At 42.9% G+C, this 22,462-nt stretch overlaps 1 protein-coding gene across 4 annotated transcripts in view; it reads right to left on the bottom strand.

The window, feature by feature from the left end:
- Positions 1-22,462, bottom strand: part of polr1a (RNA polymerase I subunit A) — a 40,612-nt gene that overhangs the window by 3,083 nt on the left and 15,067 nt on the right. For all 4 annotated transcript variants that reach the window (XM_036550806.1, XM_036550807.1, XM_036550808.1 and 1 more), the window contains 17 exons: positions 21,962-22,111; positions 21,386-21,569; positions 20,823-20,905; positions 20,507-20,665; positions 18,596-18,694; positions 17,785-17,937; positions 9,411-9,493; positions 9,028-9,193; positions 8,398-8,619; positions 7,485-7,699; positions 6,944-7,111; positions 6,412-6,547; positions 5,850-6,007; positions 5,616-5,745; positions 3,853-3,969; positions 3,455-3,730; positions 49-249 (listed from right to left, as the gene is read on the bottom strand). In XM_036550806.1, coding sequence (XP_036406699.1) covers positions 49-249; positions 3,455-3,730; positions 3,853-3,969; positions 5,616-5,745; positions 5,850-6,007; positions 6,412-6,547; positions 6,944-7,111; positions 7,485-7,699; positions 8,398-8,619; positions 9,028-9,193; positions 9,411-9,493; positions 17,785-17,937; positions 18,596-18,694; positions 20,507-20,665; positions 20,823-20,905; positions 21,386-21,569; positions 21,962-22,111 — 2,700 coding nt within the window. The remainder of the gene's footprint in view (positions 1-48; positions 250-3,454; positions 3,731-3,852; positions 3,970-5,615; positions 5,746-5,849; positions 6,008-6,411; positions 6,548-6,943; positions 7,112-7,484; positions 7,700-8,397; positions 8,620-9,027; positions 9,194-9,410; positions 9,494-17,784; positions 17,938-18,595; positions 18,695-20,506; positions 20,666-20,822; positions 20,906-21,385; positions 21,570-21,961; positions 22,112-22,462) is intronic.

Genomic DNA, 22,462 nt, shown 5'->3' with positions numbered 1-22,462 from the left:
TGTGGGGATGGGCAGGAACTCCCAGACGAGGTTGGGATGGACACTCACCTCGCTGTACTTGAAGAGCTCCTGTAGGTTGATGCCCTCCGTGTTCAGCATCAGCTCCTTCCCGCCTTGGGGTGTGGTAACCTCGCTCAGCAGGCAGCGAGTGATTCCTTTGGTCTCATGCACGACCGCACTCCGTGTCTGAGCTGCCACCAGCGATGTCAAGTCAAAGTGCACCTTACTGACAGGCAGGGCTATTGTCACCTATGGAAAACATAGTGGGCTCACATGCTGATAGGCACTCACATGTTCAATTGTATTTAATTGTCTTGTTTTCTTATTACAGTTTTTTTTGGCACAGACCAAAAAAAGTGTCGTTTTTGTAAAATGTCGTTCTGAAACAATGATTTCGGTAGGTTTTCTTATTTTTAATTCTGGTTGTAATCTTGTAGTCGGTTGTGAAAACAAAACAGATAGAAAATGAGACAAAAGATTCTTCAGAGTCCATGCTATAGTAAAACATAACAATCCAGAAAAGGAGAAAAGAATTGTTAACTACCTGCAAACTGAATCCACTTTACATGAGTTAGCTAGTTTCTCAAAACGGACTGTCATCTGTATGAATTAAAGCATATTAAAGGAATGGTCCAAGAGATAACAAGCTAATTAGCCAATATTACCAAGTTGTTAGAGATGTCAAACTGTTTCTGGTAGCTAACTGGCCAATTTCCTGATAGCTAGCTATCCTACCTGACATACAAGCTAGCTACACATCCTAGTGGTAGCTCTCTCACTAGCTAGTGATGTAGGATACCCCCCTGGTTTCCCAGTTCCCAGGATGTTTTGTCCACAAGAAGGAAAAATGCACAGGAAATCAACATGTCCGCCTATATAAATCACAACAGAAAGGCATGATCTGCGTCTGCTAGCAGGGAAGAAGCAGCAGCCCCCTATGCCCTATGAGTGAGCTGACATTTTCATGATTCATTCAATGGGATGATTGATGCTGTATCTGATGGATCTGATGCCTTTGATCTATGCCTTTGACAAGTGTTTCCAGTTCAAACAAAATTAAGACACTTCTACATCTAAAATGCTCATTTTAAATTTCGGATTTATGGATCTTCATTTCAATTGTTTGGGTGGCAAAACCAAAATTAAAAATAAGAAAACCTACTGAAATCATTGTTTCAGAGCGACATTTTACAAAAATGACTATTTTCTTCTCTATTTTTTCGGTCTGTGCAAAAAAAAAAACTAATAAGCAAACGCGGCAATTCTGGATTTTTGTTTTACCATCAATTAAAAAAAAATGAAAGAAAAGAAGGTACATGGACTGTCTACACACCCTTATGAAATTGCAGGTTTTTGAAATGTAAAGACAGAAATAACAATGTAAATGTCTGACTTTTTCCATCTGTAATGTGATCTTCCAACAAACAAGAATCCAGAGAAAAAACAAATAGTTAATTATTAGGAACATTTTAAAATAAAAAAAACTACAACATTCTGATTGCACAAGTCAGCACATCCTTTCATAATGGGAGCTCTAGCTGTGTTCAAAGTTTACCTACAGGCATGATTTTGAATGTGATTGGTTAACAGCATACACCTGCCATCAATGAAATTGATTCTGATTAAACCCAGATTAAAGTCAGCTGTTGTTGCAGGATTTGCTTGAATGTTTGGGGCTGCATCCGAATATTCAGTATGCTGTATCTTCGGTTAAGTACGTACTACCCGACCGTTACTGCAGTACATACTATTGAGTATGCGAGCAAGTGGTAAGGACACAATTCGGACGTACTCCGCTATCTTACCTGTCCTTTGACCCGGATGTTTACATGTTTTAAAAATCAGTCTGCTTTACTTAGCTGACAACCTGAGGTAAAACGAAAAGCTAACGTTATGTAACAAGCCAATTGATTTGTTAGCTTAACCAAGTTGACTACACTGCCATCCTCTTTCTTTTTTTTCCCGGGGACTTCTTCTTCGGTTATTCGGGCTCCAGCTGGCTTATGGGATAGCGTAGTGTTGTACGTTTGCATACTTCGGACGTATTAGGTCATCCGGATACCGTTCGACTACTATTAAATACCTGCTAAGTATTCAGACACCCTACGGATTGTGACATACTGCTTTTTGCATACTATATAGTATGGAAGTATGAGTATTTGGATGCAGCCATGGTCTGCAAAGAGTTGCCAAAGAAACTGTGAGAGCTAATTGTTGAAAAGTATCAATCAGGAGAGGGATATAAAAGAATATCGAAGGCACTGTATGTACCATGGAGCACTGTCAAAACCATCATCAATAAGTAGAGAAAATGTGGCACCACAGAGACATTGCAAAGGTCAAGACGACCCTCCAAAGTTGATGAAAGGATGAGGAGAAAACTTATCAGGGAGGCTACCAAGAGGCCAACAGCAACACTGAAGGAGCTACAAGAATTTCTGGCAGGTACTGGTCACTCCTTGCATGTGACCACCATCTCTCGTATTCTGCAACTTGTGCACTCGGCAGCTCCCTAAACCGGTGCACTCCGCAGCAACACTAACTCCAGCCATAAACGTCGCCATGACAACGATGCAACGTTTAAGCACAGAATTTCTAATCAGCAGACCGGCTCTGGTTTAACATTGTAAAGTTAGGGCACATTTGGAATGTGAACAGGATCGTTGTGAATAATAGATTATTATTTGCTACACTGTATGTTCAACATCATTAATAATTTATTGATCAAGAGAAAATGTATTTCAAAATAGAAAGCTTTAGACAGCTCATAACGTGAAGTAACATGGCTTTTACCATCAACATTAGCTATGCTAGCTAGCTAATTTAACAACACGAGTGTTTATCATCCAGAGAGCCAACGTGCCACCTCTTCAGATGCTCGAGCATAACTGATGTGCTCCCATGCCAGGCAAGGTCAGCTTTGCAAATGTTGCAGTTCACAACCTTCTTGGCAGAGTTAACCCTTTCGCGTATACGGTCACACCGGTGTGATTAGCTGTTTACTGCGTATGCTAGCACTGCTGCAATTAGAACACGAGATTCTAGCTAATTTTAGCTTTGAGGAAACGCGATTTAACATAAAAATTATAGCAAATGCAGCGGTGAAAACTATCAGATGCTTAATAACTAATGAAAACATAAACCATATTTAACGCAACATGCGCACTACATAGCATAAGATAAGTTACGTGCAAAACGGTTAAGAGCGAAATGCTGCCACACTTTTGAGGTCTTTGGTCGTGAAGGTGTTGCCATCTCTGTTGTTCACTCCAGTAAAGCAATGTAGCTTAGGCTCCATGTCTGAGCATTCCGAGACAGCACGAAAAACACACACGATGACGTCACCAACTAATTTACAATTAAATTCGTTGGCAACTAATTTGGTCATCGATTTTAGTCGACTACGTCGATTATTTGTTGAACCCTTAACATGCACATGCACAAACATGCCCACCTCACACCACAGGCCGTCCTGGCTGTCAAATGCGTAACTCTCGATGGCTGAGTTGATGTCTAGGACGGCGTTGACTCTCAGCGTGTCCTGGGAGCCCCGGGCCTCAGGCTCCGGACAGGCAGCTGCAGGGCGGGACAGGGTGTGCTCCTCTCTTGCTGGCTCCTCCTTCTCCTCCTCCTCCTCCTCCTCCTCTTCCAGAGGGGGTGTGTCCTCTTTCTCCTCTGATAGCTCTTCCCTCTCGTCTGCATCCTCCCCCTCTTCGCTCTCATAGTCCACCTGCAACGAGGAACACAGCCGCCGAGTTTTAATCAGAGAGCTCCCTCAGATTGAGTGTGTGAGTGTGACACTTTGCTGTGAGCAACGGGTGTAGAATTTGGAGGGGCCACCCTTCTCTGTACCTCCTCCTCTTGCTTCTCTCTCCGTTTGGCATCGGAGGCATCGGCATCTCCTTCATCTGCCTCACCATCCACAATCTGGCCTCCTTCCTCTGCCTCGACTTCTGTCTCACTGATATCCTGCAAACAGGCCAATCACAGACTTATCCTGCAAACAAGCCCAGGGTTTCTACAAATTTTCCATTTCAAAATTTCACACTTTTCCAGACTCAAATTTCCAGACTTCTTGGTAGATTTTTCAGACCATATTTGACATCTTAGTACAAATAGCTAGATGTTTATTATGTAAATCAATGGTTGTAAAATCCAACTGTTAACATGTATGATACATTCTGACTATGTATGCTATTATTATTACTATGTATGCTATTATTACAATTGCCGCCTCCCCCATGTTGGAGACGTCGAACAATTTTACACAAAGTTTACATCTAGCTTTCTTTTCCCATTTGGAATCCTTAGCCAACCAGGCTTTATATTTGGGATTGTCAAGCCAGACCTCGGAAAACATTTACCCACTGTGGCCATTCAGTCCACACTCCTATGCATAAAGTTGGACGACATTCCACTGTCAAACATCTCTGCCCAAAGAGCAAGTACACTAATCGGTGCTACCTATACTCGTATTATTTTCCCTTAACACATTGAATAAATAATATATTATTTTCCCCCCATATTTTTTTAGCCTCTTTCATAAATAAGAAGCGAAAACGAGTTGAAAAAAGTTAAAGAACTTAATTTTCATGGCATCTGTGCAGCCTTGTTTATTCACTGCGTCCATGGAAACGATGATGAACGCAGCCGTATGGTTTTCTTACACAGAAAAGATCCGTTTACTTTTCTGATAACTACATCGAGCATTACTCATAAATGTTCAGACAAGCTTAATATTTGGTTATTTGTGATGCTATGTACAGTATATATGCCATTCAAAGATATTGCCGCATTTTCTTTCACACTAATTTGGTTGCGGATGTCCGGATTTGGTACAGTTATAAGGCACTTGGAGCAAAGCTGTTGTGCAGGCTGTGACGTACAGGCGTAGAGGCAGCTCTGCGTAGGAGTGTGTGTTCAGTTGCACCCCATACTTCTTGCCCTGCTTTCGATGACATCAAGCTCTCTCTGGCCCATACTTTGGTAAACATTTTGGCTGCGCTGGCTGCCTGCTCCAAATCCCATGAAAAACACTCTGCTTGTATGATTTACTTTTAGAAATTCTGAATTTTATATTTTAGAAAACAGAATAGGGGCAATAGTCTGGAAACACAAATATTTTTCCATACTCCCTTTTCTTTTTCCATACTTATCCAGACCTGGAAATGACTAAAATCAAATTCCATACTTTTCCATACTGCATAGGAACCAATTACAGAATGATCCTGTAAATAGGCCAATCACAGAGCTATGCTACCAACAGGCTAACCATAGAGTTACCCTGTAAACAGGCCAGTCCCAGTGTTTTCCTGTAAAAAGGTCAATCACACTGCTCTCCTGCAAGCAGGACACATCACACCTTTACCCTACAGGCAGTAGTTATAGGGACACTGTGCAGCTAGAAGTCTTTCAGGTGAGATGTTAAACAGTCTTTAAGGCCCACAGCACGACTCCTGAGTGGGTGATCATTAATGCAGTACTTTCAGCACCTCCAACAAAGGGGTGAAAAAAGGAAAAACAAAATGCATGAAGAAAAACTCCTACAAAGCCTACGTGGTTTTAGGGTATTAGGAGTGGTAAATCCTCAATGAGATTTTGTCTACTCAACTTACCAGAGCACCCTGGCCGTCCCCTGTGTCCCGATCACTGTCCCTCTGAGTGGCTTTCCTTGAGTCGACTGCGCTGATGGATGCCAGCTTGGCACTGCGCTTCTTTATGGCTTCCAGCAGGAGGCGGAAGAACCTGGAGAGAGATCCAAATCTCAGTGTCAAGAGGCAATTCCTTATAGATGAATGTTAGATAGGGGTGTCAGTTAAGAGACCAGAGATGGAGAAGTGGGGGGTCACCTGGTTTCCATGTAGTGCAGGATTTGCTGTGGGGAGATCAGCTTGTCTTCCTGGTAGCACTCTGGAGGCAGGAAGTGGAAGGTGAGCTTGAAGACACGGCTCTTCTGTCGTCCACCTTCAACTCGAAGAATTTCTTGCACATCTAACCTTTGCAACACCTACACAAACAGCACAGAAGAACCCACCTGACAGAGTGCAGCATTCCAGGGGAAGCATTTCGTGAAAGCACAGCAGAGAGGAAACTACTTCACAGAGTACAGGATGCCAAGGGGAAACATTTAGTGCCAATACGCACAACAGATTAACCCCCTTTCCAGAGTGTAGGATTCCAGGGGAAGCCTTTAATGCGAGCAGGGCTAACAGAATAAAGCGACAACTCATAAACCAAAACAGTTAAGAACACATATGTACACTAATTCATCAGACAACCAGCTTAAGTGGAACCACCCACTTCTGACATGGTCACCCACTCATATTGGTCAAACTCTAATCTGCAAAACACACACACCCGCTTGGGACACACCCACTCCATGGGACACGCCCACCCTTGAGACACACCCACCTCTTCCAGGCACACGCGTGTCAGTCTCCTGCGGAGGGTCTTGACCTTCTTCAAAGCTCCCTTAGTGTTGAGCACAGGGATGCTCATCATGGGGGTCTTTATGTTGGAGCTGGCAATCATCAGGATCTCTCTAAGCCTGGGCAAAGAGTGAGCAGCAACACAGCAGAGCAACATGTTACACACTGTGCTCTCATACATTACACATTACATTACACAAATTGCACTCTCATTACACACACTCTACACACATTGTACTCACATTAAACACACTTTGCTGTCATTACACATACTCCACACAGACCATGCTCACATTACACACACTGCACTCACTACTCTACACGTACTGTACTCACATTAAACACATTGCAGTCTCACTGCACACATTGTACATGCACCATTCTTACATTACACATACTGTGCTCTCACAACACACACTGTACTCCTCTTACACACCATATTCCCACTACACACACTGTGCTGCTATCATACACAGACATCCAGTGTGCTGTGCTGTCCCCAGGCCCAGTCATACCTGGGGATTCCCAGCGTGACATTCATCTCCCCCCTGCCTGCGAAGTGGAAGGTGTTCAGGGTCATCTGGGTGGAGGGCTCCCCGATACTCTGGGCTGCCAGCAGCCCCACAGCCTCACCTGGGTCACACAGAGCCCGCTGCCACTTCAGCTGCAGCAGGGCCCGCAGCCTAGGAGGGACAGGGTGGACTGCTGTTACCACTGGGCACCATCCCAACTGAGCTCCTACACAAGCTATCATTGCCATGCGCCAACCTTTGAAAACAACTGTCAAATATTTTTCTGTTTACTACTGTGAAATATTTACAAGACTTCAATATGTGCTAGAATCTTTCAGAATATAGAATGATAAAATGTTGACATTCCAATTTTTATGAATGCTATATCACTGTGAGAACAGTCTCCTGGAAAAGTCCCAACCTGTCTCCAGGTCTGTGGCGATATTAAGTGGATTACAAGGTGTGCTCTGTTGGTCCCATTGTCACAGCAGTTAACGGGGATGTATTAACATGTGGCCATGGTGGGGTTGTTGGCAGAGGTCACCTGTCCGTTTCCGGGTCCTGGCTGACTCCCCCAGTGCCGGGCCTGGTCTGACACTCAGAGAGGTAGGACTCCATGATGGAGTCGAAAGTCTCAGAGACCGAGCCGAAGAAGATGTCTGGGCGCAGGAGGGCCAGGCAGGGATCGGGGCAGCGGGAGGTCTTCCTCATGTACTTGCTGCGGTTAGCCTCATCTAGCAAATGCCACCTCTCCACCAGCTGAGTGCAAAAACAGTGCAAAAAACAGTGACAAACTAGATCTGGCCGGCTCTCAGAGATGAGGACAGCCCTTTCAGTGATCAGGAGCAGATAAAGGTTACCAGCACTGCCCTCATTCCACCTACAGGACAGCGAGAGTTCTGCATGTAAATATAAACACAAAAGTAAAATTTGGTTTCATTTAACAACATATGTAACACACAGGGAAAAAGGACGTAGCAAGCATTTATAATTTACATCATACGGGGAAATATGACTGGTCCAACCACTTTCCCTGGGGTTTCCAATTCATCTCTCACTCTCTGTCTTTCTCTCTCTCTGTTTGGTACCATAAATCTAGGACTACAGTCACTCACACATCCAAACCAAAGTAAACTCAGGTGCCTAAGAGTAGAGAAATATTGTAACCTTGGAAATAATACTCTTAAACTTGCAAAACAGTGTCAATTTTTTGTCTGTGTTTCACTGAGCTGTCAGTCTCACAGGACCCTCTTCAGAGTGTTGTAAGGCATTTATATAAAGTGTCAGGCATTTGAGGAAGGTCCTGAGAGACTGAATGCTCAGTGCAATACAAAAAAATAGAATGTTTTGCAAGTGTGAGAGTATTCTTTCCAGTTGTACCATACCACTGACAGCAATACATGCATTGCCTGTGAAAAAGGAATATTCAAGGCGGGGCTCTGAGGGATAGGGCGAACCTCCAGCATGGCTCTGTTCCTCCCCCCAGCCAGTTCCTGGAGCTCGCCCTGTGCCTGCAGTTTTGCCAGCTTCTTCTGGGAGAAGAGGAGGAACGCCCCCTCCCTGGGCGAGGCTGCGCCCCTCCGCGCCCTCCACTTCTTGATGGCTCTGAAGTGTTTGGCTGCCGCCTCGGGCTCCATCCGCTGCAGGACCTCATCCAGGCACTGCGACCTACTGATGACCTGCATCCCAGGGGTTGAAGGTGACTGCTGAAATGGTTGATTTCAGTACACTGCCACAATTTCATCAACTGGACAAAACAAATGACGTCAAAACCCTGATATTTCAGGTCTCTCGTCTCTCTCCATTAAATAAGGTGCATCCAACTCCAATGGACATTGTGTGTATGTAGGCTTTTGCTGAGAAAAAAAATATTAAAACTGAAGCTAAAGATTGAAGACTAAATTTAAACTGAAGGACACAGCTCAAGCTAAACTTTAGAATGCAGCAAATTAAAACCACTGAGTTTGATGTCCCTAAACTTGGCTTTCTGTGTTAATGCAGAGGCTGATTCCAGAGATGATGTAGAATGAAAAGCAGATCAGATGAGCATTGCTTTGCCCTACAGGGGATAAGGCCATGTCTCCGACCTCGTAGTTGTCCTGGATGAAGGGGAACTGGCGGGGCTGAAGGAACTGGGTTTTGGGGATGTCCAGGCCATCCTCCCCATACAGGAACTGAACCACACTGCCGTCACTGTCCCGCACTGTCAGGTCATACTGAACCACCAGGCCCTCCAGGTGCTTAATCACACATCTGAGAGATAAAACATATACACCTGAAACAGGACACACTCCATCACATACACACTCCATCTCACACATACATACACACCACATCACATGCTCTGTTACACATTCACCTGAGATGACACATACACCTGAGACATAGCACATGTTCTGTTACACACACACACACACACACACACACACACATCTGAAAGACAGTGCACACTCAATTTTTGGAAGCTCACCTCTGCAGGTACCCTGATCGACTCGTCTTCACAGCAGTGTCCACCAGGCCTTCCCGCCCAGCCATGCAGTGGAAGAAGAACTCCTGCAGACACAAACCCCACCCAGAGGAACCCAGTTAGCAGTTACCTTACAGTGCATTACATTACAGCACCTTATCTTATAGTGCATTACATTACACAGGCATATGATTGGCAAAGGACAAAAAAGCAGGAAAATATACAGAGCGCAGAGCACGGCGCAGATGCATCCCCCCCCCCAAAAAACACACACACACAACCATATCTTCTGGTTTTTATTCATGTTTACGTAAAGATTTTAACTGTTTAAGGCTTTTTCTCTACCTATGTAGGTGCACCATCGCTAGTTGTCACAAGTCAGCTTTCTCACAGACAGATAAAATTAATGTTGAGGTGCGGTCCATTCCTTGTCTTAGCAAAGAGGACCTAATAGAACACTATAAGGCAGCCCAGCCATTTGTTTTCCCCCAAAAAGGGGGCGTTACCAGTGCTTAATTTGTAAATCAGGAGGTCCCGGAACACAGAGAGAGTGTTCTTTTTTTTTTTTTTTTTTTAAATCAAGGTCTTTTTATTAAAGATTTTCACAGTATACAAGTACAAACAGTACTAAACCCCTAAACCCACCCATACCACCCACCCTTCAGACCTGTACCAATGAAATAGAACTAGTCATATTCCAAAATTACATGAAAAGCAGAAATACATAATAATACCAATAATAAGGGAAGAGGAAAAAGAATGAATGAATGAATAAATAAATAAATAAATAAATAAAAGGGGGGGAGTGGAGGCATACTATAGGTTTAGATTCTCTGGTTCCATATTTTCCACAAATGTCAAGAAGGGCTGCCAGATCATATAAAATCTCAGTACGGACCCTTGGAGAGAATATCTTATCTTCTCTAGTTTGAGATATTGCACAACCTCTTTAATCTATTGAGAGTAAGTAGGGGGAAGAGGATCTTTCCACCTAAACAATATTAATCACAAATGCAATGCTTTTTGTACTCTGTTGTCCAGGCGACTATTTAATTGGACATCCGGCGGTACAACACCAAATAATGCAATATAGGGGGAGGGGTCTATTGGCTCCTCTAGGATTTTGGAGAAAGTATCAAAAATAGATTGCCAGAAATAATGTAGTCCTGGACACATCCAAAACATATGTAATAAGCTTGCAGGGACTTGTTTACACCTATCGCATGTAGGGTCCAAATTTGGTCTCATTCTAGACAGTCTAATCTTGCACCAATGAAGTCGATGTACTACTTTGAACTGTATAACAACATGCCGTTGACAGATGGATGATGAGTAAATTTTTAGAATAATTCTCTGCCAGATTTCTTCTGAAATTTGTTCATTTAAGTCCTCTTCCGACCTGCTCTTAAGATCATCTAAAATTACCAAATTGTGTAGATTGAGAAGGTCATATATCCTACCTATAATCTGCTTGAGGTCTATCCTGAGTTTGAAAATAGAGTCTAACAGTGACGTGGGGGGATATAAAGGAAAACAATCAAAATGTGAGGCTACAAAGCTCCGCAGCTGTAGATATCTGAAAAAATGTGATCAAGGAATAGTAAATTTATTCACCAGTTGTTCAAAGGATGCAAAATTATTATCTATATAGAGGTCACGAAATGATGAGATCCCACTCCTAGACCAAATATTAAATGCTCCATCTGATGTCGAAGGGGTAAACATGTGGTTTTTAACTATCGGAGCGAATAGTGAGGAATTGTGAAGTGCAAATGACCGCCTAAACTGATTCCAAACTTTTACTGACTGTACAACAATGGGGTTATTGGTATAATAAGAGATGGGCTTTTCCAATGGGAGTTTGGAGCACAGTAACGCTGGTAAGGAGGTAGGGCTGCAAGATGAACTCTCTAAGATTAACCATTTGGGGGCATCAGTACCATCTACGTCCTTCAGCCAATACATCAACGCCCTATCAAGTGCATCTATGGACCTAAAAAAAAATTTGGTCAAAAAAATAGGAAGACTTTGAAACAGGTATAAAAATCTAGGTAACACATTCATCTTAATTATATTGATCCTTCCACCCAGAGAAAGGGGCAGCAAATCCCAACGTTTGATATCCTGTTTCAAACAAGATACCAAGGGCAGAAAGTTGGTCTTATAAAGGTCTTTGTAATTATGCGTAATCCAGACACCCAGATACTTAAACTTCTCTGCACTAATTTTAAAAGGAGTTGAACTAAAGGAGGCACTTTTGGCAGTTGCATTAATTGGCATTAATTTATTTTGTAGCCAGATAGTTTGCCAAATTTACTTAAGTCAAACAATCTAGGAAGGCTTGACAGAGGGTTGATATGTACAGCAGCAGATCATCCGCATAAAGCGATAATTTATATTCCCGACCTCCACGACCAATTCCTTTAATATGAATATCCTGTCGCAGGGCTAGTGCTAGTGGTTCAATAGCAATGGCGAACAGGAGAGGAGACATAGGGCAACCCTGTCTCGTGCCTCGTTGCAATTTAAAGTAAGCGGATAAATTATTGTTCGTACACACAGCAGCCATTGGGGAAGAATATAGAGTCTTAATGTAGGATATAAATTTTGGACCAAAACCGAACTTTAAGAGTGTAAAAGAGATAATCCTCCACCCGATCAAAAGCTTTTTCAGCATCAAGTGATAGTAAAATCTCTGGAATGACGGATGGAGAGGGATTATAAAGGATATTTAAAAGGCGCCTTATGTTAAAAAATGAGTACATGAGGAGGCTTTGGGCCTACTGTTTGAGGTATCGCCGTATTTATATTTACGGAGACTGGCGGCCATCGACGCAACAGATACAGCTCAAACTTGCTCCGAAATATTCGTACATGTATTAAAGAACAGATTTCACCTCAAATGTAGGAACAATGCGCAACAAAACTGTGATTTAAAGAAAGTCAGGCAGGAGCCTCTTTCAATACATCCTACTCCATTACCAACTCACGAGCACCCCCCGTGTTGTTCTTTTTTGAATTGTTTTTGGGGTCTTTGCTGATCCATCTAGCCATTTTCTGATTTCTTCAAAAGGTAGATACAGACACACGTCAGACTTTTGGTCCACTTTGCCATAGATGCTGACTGAAGTGTTACCCTGCTCCCACCCTGAGCGTGACACAAGAGCAAAATGGACACAATACGAATATGACTAAAGGGAAATAAAAGACAGAACAGATAACATTAAATATTACACAAAATTTATTTACAGATTTTGATAGTGACAAAGGAGGTGCCGGATCCAATCAAATAGGTGCCGGTCCCCATCTGGGAAGTCACGGATCCTGTTCCGGCAGGATCTGGCACAAATTAAGCCCTGGCCATTACCGTTTCGATGATGCGACCCCTGTTGTAATCTATAGATGTAGCAGATCAAGAAGATAAATCAATTACAAAGTATAATAACAGCTAATCAAGTTTGCTGGAGCGCTATGACACCTACTGCAGTTTTCATTTATGTTAGTGAAAATTTTTGCCAACCTAGCTTTGGGAAAGTGCATCCGATGAATAACTTTGAACTGGATTAAACTCAGATGAGCACAGGATGTGGTTCCATTCACTCTATCCACAGCCTCATCCCAGACTCTCTCCGGTACTACCTCTCCTAATTTGTTGTCCCACTTTGCTTTAATCTTCTCCAGAATAGTGTCTCCGTAAGAAGTAATAATATTATAAATTCTAGAAATGATCCCTTTTAAATTAGAAGGCATTTCTAAGATATCCTCCACGACAGATGACTGAGGTTCATTGGGGAAATCTGAAATGTTACAATGAATGAACTGGCGGATCTGAAGATACCAAAAGTGGTTTCAACAAATTTCATTAAAACTTGCAAACACACCTTCATTATAAAAATCTCTAAATCTGGAGAGACCATGTCTATTCCATTCTGAAAATGTTGCATCTATTCTGGCTGGAATAAATAAATGATTATAACAAATGGGAGCATGAGTGTAGAAGTTAATTAAACCAAAATGTTTTCTAAATTGTTGCTAAATACGTAAGGTATTAATGACAGTTGGATTTGAAGTGTATGTTGTGATATGTAAGGGGATTTTAGAAGTAACTAAAGCTGGGAGAGATTTTGAAAGACGTTTTCAGTTTCACACCAGATCCAATTTGGTGACTGACTGACCAGATAAATGATGATACAGTCTCATCAATAGCCTGAAAAAAAGATTTGAGGAGATAAATTGGAAGGCTCTAAAAAAGGTAAAGAAATCTAGGGAGAACATTCATTTTGATACAATTAATCCTTCCTACCAGTGACAGATTAATGGTGTTCCATCTCTGGAGATCAGATTGGTGGTGTAAAGTTCTTATGATAAAGCGCAGGGAAGGTCTGAGTTATATATATATATATATATATATATATATATATATATATATATATATATATATATATATATATATATATATATATATTTTTTTTTTTTTTTCATTTTTCCATTTTCTCCCCAATTTGGAATGGGCAATTCCCCAAATTCTGGAATGTCCAATTTATCATCGATGTTCGGTCCCATTGCACAACCCCCACTGTCAATCCGGGAGAGCGTGGACAAGCACATGCCCTCCTCCAAGACACATGATGTCAGCCGCTGCTTCTTATCGTATTGCGGTCCACAAGCTAAGCTAGCACAGAGATGAGTCGGAGGAAGACATTTCGTATGCAGCTTTGGTACATGGACCACAAGCGCCCGATCAACCAGCAAGGGTCACTGTTGCTAATGGGACCGAAGCCCCTGCCGACATACCCACCCCTATCCCTGGTGGAATGAAGCCAATGTGTTCCGCCTGTGAGCTCCCTGTCACTGTAGGCTAGTGACACGGTCGGGTTCAAGCCCGGGCCGTAGCGCTCAGTCTACACTCAGAATGAGTGCTTTTACCGACTAAGCCACTCGGGAGCCACTGAGTTATTAACACCTAGATATTTAAACCCATCTATGGACATACAAAAAGGTAGATCTGAATCTGGAACAGATCGAGCTGGAGTATTTATGGCGATTTTTGGCAGTATTTATTCGCTCTTAGTAAAGTTAAGTTTATAACCAGAAAAGACACTAAATCGATGAAATATTTTTAATACATGAGGAATGCACTGTACTGGGTCTGACGCATACAGTAATCAGTCATCAGCATACAGAGACACCTTATGGTTCAATCCCCATCTGTGAATCCCATATATTTCTGGCGTTGACTTGATGATAGCATGCTAGAGAGGGGTTCGATAGCGATAGCAAATAAGAGTGGGCTTATCGGTGATCCCTGGCATGTACCCCTTATCCATGGTTCCCATTAGTAACCACAGATGCCTTTGGAAATGAGTACAAAAGCTCAACCCATGCCATAAAATTGGGACCAAAACCAAATCTTCTCAAACAATGAAAAAAAATGAATAACTCCACTCTACCCTATCAAATGCTTTCTCCGCATCTAGAGAAATAACCACTTCTGCCACTCCACTGAATGCTGGTGAATTTAACATTTAGAGGGTGATGCAATTAGAAGAGGAATGACGTCCTATCATGAATCCTGTTTAATCCGGGGAGATCACCTCCACCATAACTATCTACAGACATCATGCCAGTGCTTTTGCTAATATTTTTATGTCGCAGTTGAGCAGCGAAATAGGGCGATACGACCCACATTCCTTTCTGTCTTTCCTAGGTTTCCTAGGTTACAGAGACCTCTGTTAGTGTCCTCGGAAAGACCCCATTAGCTTGTGAGTCCAATAAAGAAATAGTCAATTCTACTATATGTATAGTGGACACGTGAAAAATATGAAAAAGTTTTCCCCAAGGGGAAAAAAAACGCCATGGGTCAATACTACCTACTTGGTCCATGAATGCTGACAACTTTTTCGCCATTTTGAAGGGAAAATTAAATTTTGGGTTGGAGCGATCTAAGGAAGGATTGATTGGGCAATTTAGATCTCCTCCAAAAATGAGAGAGTGTGAATTAAGGTTGGGTATAGACCAGGGCCGCCCAATTTGGGGCCTGCGGGCCAAACGTGGCCTGCGCTCCCTTTTTTCCGGCCCGCTATGAGCTATGCGCTCCCGCCGCCACGTTCTTCCGGGTAAGATGATGCGTCCATTAAAACTGATGTTCCACCAATGAGCAGAAATGGGCAGGGGTGTAGCGAGCGCTGGTTGAGTAGGAAATAAAATGCACTCAAGAAGCGTGTCTTTGTGATAAACTACAGTCGGCCTTTTCGACAGGGTTGCCAGTCTGATTTCAAGTGACGTCACATAAAAAGCTGAAATCGTGTTACACGCTACCAAAACCGATTCCCGACAAGGTTCGCTTTGGAAAAAGCACTAAAACACCACGCTGCCAAGTGGTTACTTACAATAAACTGCTAACCATGGAAACAAACCATGGCTATTTCTGCGCAGGAACAACTGTTGAAAGCGATGGCTGAAATGCATGTTTTATTTTGTTAAGTTGACGCAATCTCAGTAAGGAAACCAAACTGAAAGAGGTCTGAAAACTGACACATAGATCATAATAAACAGATAAATATTAGGCCTGATCACTTGTTATACATGTCCTACGAGTATAGCCACAATACCTTACAATGGGAATAGGACCACGTGTAAGCTTATGCCCCTTTACTGGTAACTTACTGAAGTGACCAAATTAAAAGCCCCTCATTTACGAATAATTGTAATTTACGAATAATCTTTAAACAGAATCCGATTGTTGTAAAATTCTTGTGCTTCCTCCGGCGATTCAAAGGTGAGCGTCTCCTTGCCAAATGTCACCCTCAGGCAGGCTGGGTGTAGCAGGCGGAACCTTATTTTGGCGGAAATAATGCTTATTTAATTCTGTTGAAGGCTGCGCGTTTTTTCACCAAAGCCGCACTCAGGTCCAGATAAAATCGAATGGTTATGTTGTGAAACTTCACCTCATGATTCCCTTCCCATCGTAATACCGCTTCTTCCTGTTGAAATCGACGAAAACACACAACGAATGCTCTCGCCGACTTCTCCAGTGCTGGTTTTAGGGTGAGAGACAGATGAGCGCTCTCCAATTCTGGCAGTTCAGTGAAAACATTTGGACCCATACATTCCATGAGTAGCTCTTCTATAAATTTAACTGGATCTTTGCCATTCTCGCTGCCCTTTGGTATATTCACTATTCTCAGGTTCGATCTGCGTGATCTGTTTTCAAGATCGCCCACCTGGTCTAACAACGCCTGATTTTGAGCTTTTAGAGTTTTAATTGCCACTTCAGCGGTAAAAAGTTCGAAGTTCTCACCAGCTATAGCTTCCGCAGATGCGAGTCTGGTCTGGAACGAGTTGACTTTGTCCCGTATGGCATCCACGGCAGTCTGAAGTGGTTTTAGCGATTCTTGAATCAAGTTGGAGATGTCCTCGTTTAGAGCGGACCTTTGCTTAGCTAGCTCAGTTACTAGTTGATTCATGGATATGGTGTCAGTATCTTCAACACAGTGAAACTAGCCGTGTTTCCTGCCATAGCTGAAAGTTTACTGGCTAGGCTAGCATTTTGTGTTGCCAGTGGTAGTTGCGAGTTTTTAATCTTAGAACTGCTCATTTCGAAATTAAAAGAAGTAGTGAACGATACCTCTCAAACTTTCAATTGGACAAAAACATATTAGGTTATTTAGGAAAATGGTGATGTTAAAACGGTGTAACTGCACAAATTGACTGGGATCTCTGTACTTCGTGTCTTACCACCACATCACCATACCAGAATACTGGAAGTCCCCCCCCCAAAAATTTTTTTAGGGATCTGCATGATTCACGTGGGTCACATTTTCAGGTCGGAAAATCCGGAATTCCAGATTAATCCAGAAAAATCACATCCCTGATTACAGCAACTTACCTTACAGCACATTACAAAACCTTACCTTACAGTGCATTACATCACAGCACTTTACCTTACAGCACATTACAACACCTTACCTTACAGTGCATTACATCACAGCACCTTACCTTACAGAGCATTACATTACAGTTCAAAACATTACCTTACAACACATTATGTTTCAGTACAAATCATTGTCACCCAGTGCTTTAAATTACACCTGAATGTAGCACAGGGATTTTGGAATGCAAACTAAGGTCAGACAAATATAAACAGAAAATTTCTCTACAATAACATTTTCACAAAATGTGTATCATGGAAGAATATGAATAATAATCACAGCACTAAGAGGCACTTCTGCTTTCCTGCTCCCAGATGATAAAGGACTGGAATATGACGTGTTGAGTCTGACCTAGCATGTTCACACCTTCACATACTCCTCTGCCTCTGGCAGCTTGACAGTCAGTTGGCTACAGTCACATGACAGGGAGATGAGAGCTGACTCACCGAGGGCTTGATGCCCGTCAGGAACCTGCCCGAGACAAACCCTCCTGAACGGGGTGACACGTCATAGGGCTGGAAGCACGGCAGGGATTTCCCAGAAGGCATCAGGGGAGGGCGCCGGCCCTCCAGCTCAATCTGACCCAGCAGGCAGGAGATCTGTGGAACACCATCTCATGAGACTCAGGGGCCCAAGAGTGGGCGCTTCCTACAACAACCACAGTCATCTCTCCAACCATAAGTGTTTCAGTGGGCAGGACAATGAAAAACTCTCAGATGCAAAAATGGGAGGTCTTGAACTTGAAAATGTGAACTATGCTTAGCAAGTTCTAGACTTCAGCTCCCATCAGCACCTTTTGCCTGTTAAATTCAACTGGTTCCAAACAAATCACACTGAATCCAGAGGGAACAATAGCACAAACCTAATGTTCTGTAAACTTGGGTATTAAGGTTAAGGTATAGGTAGCTAAGTACAAGCAATATGCCAAACTATGCAACACACATTATGATTACTAATTATTTACACTTTGATATACACAACCCTATGTAAATAATCTTGAATATATTACATCAAAACATCACATTTTATGACATAAACTATGAAACTTACATGAATGTGACAACAACTGCTGTATCCTTCTGTGAAATATATGTTGTCATTTTTCAAATATATTCCTAATTGTTTTGATTTTATATTTCAACACTTATTCTAACTATTACTTCTTCATACCAAACTACAAAAATGGTTGCTTTCCTTTCAAATCATGTTGAAAGGTTCAGTTTCTATGAATGTAACAGCACCCCCCACAGGCCATACCTGCATGGTGTTGACAGTGGAGCCCTTGGCCCCAGACTGCACCATCAGCTGGAGGTTGTTCTCTGGGAAATTGCGGTGTAGCCCCAACGGCATGCACACCTGCGGACACATCGCACTTCACCAAGTGTGACCAACATGTTCCTCTTACACTTCTCCATTACCAACACGTTCCTCCGACACACAGTCATATCATAGTTCTTACACATTGTCATCACCAACTCATTCCCCCTACACACTGTCATTATCAACTCCTTCCTCGTATTACATACTGTCATTACCAACACACACCTCCTATACACTATCATTACCAACACGTTCCTCCAACACACGGTCACTTTCACAATGAACCTGTTTATGAACTATTCATGCTATATCCTTACAAACATCTGCTATATCCTTAAACTTCCTCCCGCACCTTCTATGGCATGTTCTCTAATGGCTCTTACAAGTGGATTGTAACAATTATGACCTAGTATTGTCTCTGCTCTTGGCTTAACTTTCTTGTATGGACTTTTCTAAGAATGTCTGTTAAATAACTACATTTAAACGTACAGTACCAGTCAAAAGTTTGGACACATTTTTATTTTATTTTTACCATTTTCCACATTTTAGAATAATAGTACAGACATCAAAACTATGAAAGAACAAAAATGGAATTATGCAATCAAATCAAATCAAAATATTTACATTCTTCAGAATAGCCAAAAAAACTTTTTTAAATTAAAATTCTTTGGAAAGAAATTCATACAAAGACAAATATAAACCGTGAAGTTGATGCCTAAGAAAAAAATTCATGCATTTAAGCATAAGTCTTTAGATCAAAATGTCTTTGAATACATGTTTCCCATTATCTTAATCAGGTGTGTCCAAACTTCCTGTGTCTTTCCTTTTACAGTCATTGTCAGTGACATCGAGCCACTGCAATCACTCCCTCTCCACAGCTATTTTTGGCCTTTGCATTGTGCTTTGTTCTTGTATTTATATGCTGGACATATTCTGTAAGCTGGATAAGGGTAACTATGAACAGAATTAAGCAGTGATGGAATAATAACAGGGTTCTATTAGCCTAGCTAAGAAGAAACGGCACTTTGTGTGAGGGACGACTGTTTCAGAGAGGCTGTTCAGAAAACAGCAAAACATCAGCCTGCTACATTGTCAAAATGAATGAGGAATTTCACAAGCTGTAAAGTTAACTGAAACAAGCCAAGGATGGGGCTGAGACATCTAGGGAGCACTTTTCTTTCCAAATAAACATGTTGAATTAGTGAAAGTTTTTGGTAAAGTTGTCACTGTACATCATTGTACATGCTGGCACTGTTCAGAGTTCAGCCAAATGTGATGATGACTATAAGGACCTGTGGGAATCATGCTGGGAAATTTGAGGTTTCTGGGAAATCTGAGGCGTTTTATCCTGGAATAAATCTAATTTGACACTTGCAACATGTTAATCATAATAAAACTACATCCACTGTGGGCTGAATTTACAGAAGATTCCCAGTACTTCAATTCCCGAAGGACATAGAAGTATGTAGTGGAAGGAACTGTTACCGATCTAGGCCTTTTGCCCTTGTCACTGTGGACAGGGCCGCCTGCTAAGACTGTAAGCATTTGATTCTCTGTCTATACAGAAGGAAGACCACATTGTGCCTTAAAAAGTTAGTTCTAAATCAAAATGGACTGATTACATTTTCTGAATGTCCAGGCAGGAGTAGATCCCTTAATCACTGATCACTGCCCTGCTCTACCTTTTGGATCTCCACTGGTGGGCATTATGCAGTTTTGCTCTGCCTATTGGATCTCCACCAGTGGGAGTGGTGCAGCTCTGCTCTGCCTATTGGATCTCCGTAAATTAGTTATGGAGCTTGCGTGTCTGCCACAGTTGGCATGCAGTCACAGGTCCTGTGAGCTGACCTTGTTGATGTCATTGTTGACCAGGTTGGCCTCCTCCTTGAACTTGAGGTCCACCGTGTTGAAGTCACGCTGGTCAGGGTTAAGGTGGGCGTCCTGCCAGCGGCTGCACCCCTCACTCTTTGAGGCCATGGAGGGGAGGTTGAAGGCCGCTCGCAGGGCCTGCCGGAGAGTACGGAACAGTCACAACAGGGTCAAGTGGTCAGAGGTGCAGTCACATATGCAGACATGGCCCTAGTTTTTGTTCTGTCTCAGCAGAAATATTCTAAAGGATGAGGAGAACTGCTGGACCCAGGATGGAAGGGGCTGACATTAGTACCTTCGCCCCACACTTGGTCGACTCCAGAATGATTTTCTTTCTCTTCCTGTTAGCTCCTGGTTTGACCAGAATGTCTTCCACACCTGTGAGTGAAGAGCAACAGACCTGTTCACTTGTGGGTGGTGCAGAGAGGTTCACAGGGGGTTAAGAATCACAGACCTGACAATTAAAAACAGATTTAAATCAGCGGAGTCTACTTCTGGGCCTGGATCCACATCCCCAACAGACATATGGGGGATTTCACCTCTCATCCAATCAACACTTCCAATTAAGTAATTAAGACCTGACCTGGGGAAAACCAAATGCCCCTCTATTCCCAGTCAGCACCCCTGATTTAACCACAGGAGGAAATGCCTGGTATTACTAGATTCATCCTTCATGATTTAGAAGGATGACCACAGCCACTGGGGAAAAGACAGTGAAAACAGGAGTGGCCAGACTCTGCACCACACACACCCCCGAGCATTCAACCAATCAGCCAGGTGAAGTTGAGACTGCATTTTCCTGTATGGCGTAGGTGAATGCAAGTGTGTGGAATGCACCTTGGGATGCATCAGCCTTACCCAGAGTGAACCCACGGTACAGCTGCAGGTAGGCGGTAAAGACACGTGCCAGGCAGCTGAGCAGATTCCCACTGGTCTCTCCTCCGTACAGCTCATAGCAGCAGTGAACCAGCCCGTAGGCCGAGCTGCCATACTGCGCCTTATCCAGAACCCCCACCAGCAGCTCACCCTGCCGCATGATGATCTGAGGACAGACAAACAGGCAGCAGACGTCACTGTACACAGCGGCGTATGCCCAAGCTCCATTTCACTGTCAGTACCCTACACCTAGGTGGCTGGCCCAACATAACCCCAAATGACAAGTACATGATGTCTTATGGATGAGGTGCCAGTCCCAGGTGACAACGATCGACTACAGTCTTACACATCAACCGTAAGACTGTTTGTACTCTGCCTCACTTGTAAGTTGCTTTGGATAAAACTGTCTGTCAAATGAATAAATGCAAATGCAAATGTAAGACTGTGATACTACAGTCTTACATGTCGTCCATATGACCATGATACCACAGTCCCACATATCAACCATAATATACACATGGTTCACAATACCATGGTACTGCAGGGTGATGGTCTCACCTGGGACTCACACATGGATTCGGGCTGGTACCCCGGTACTGGGCGGGGTGGATCTTTCACCCAGGCTTTGCTGGGGATCTTGGCTTTGCCCGTCAAGTTGAGGGGGAGGTGGTTTTTGGGAATCACGTTCAGCAGCAACGTGGACACCACCTGTACACACCAGAAAAACAAATGTGCCAATTGTTACCAAGGTACCTGAAATGTTCAGACACTTCCGGACCAGGGTACAGCCACTCAGCAGTGGCTTCAAAATTACCATCACACACCCCTCTGCAATTCAGCTGCAACCCTCTGCTGAAACCATGCTCGAACTCTATGGCAACTCTTCTATAGCTGCATAGCTATACACATATGGTTGCTCTCCTATAGCTCTTAGACAACTTTTTTATAGCTCTGCTGTAACCATGCAGTAACCATATGGTAATTCTACTGATACTATTCTGTAACTCTTTGATAACTCTCTTGTTACTCTGCAGTAACAGAAGTGCACAGGACCATGAG

Source organism: Megalops cyprinoides, chromosome 18, assembly GCF_013368585.1.
Source record: "Megalops cyprinoides isolate fMegCyp1 chromosome 18, fMegCyp1.pri, whole genome shotgun sequence".
In the NCBI taxonomy this organism is placed as follows: Eukaryota; Metazoa; Chordata; class Actinopteri; order Elopiformes; family Megalopidae; genus Megalops; species Megalops cyprinoides.
Note: the sequence above shows the minus strand (reverse complement) of the source record. Positions and strands in the feature narration are given on the sequence as shown.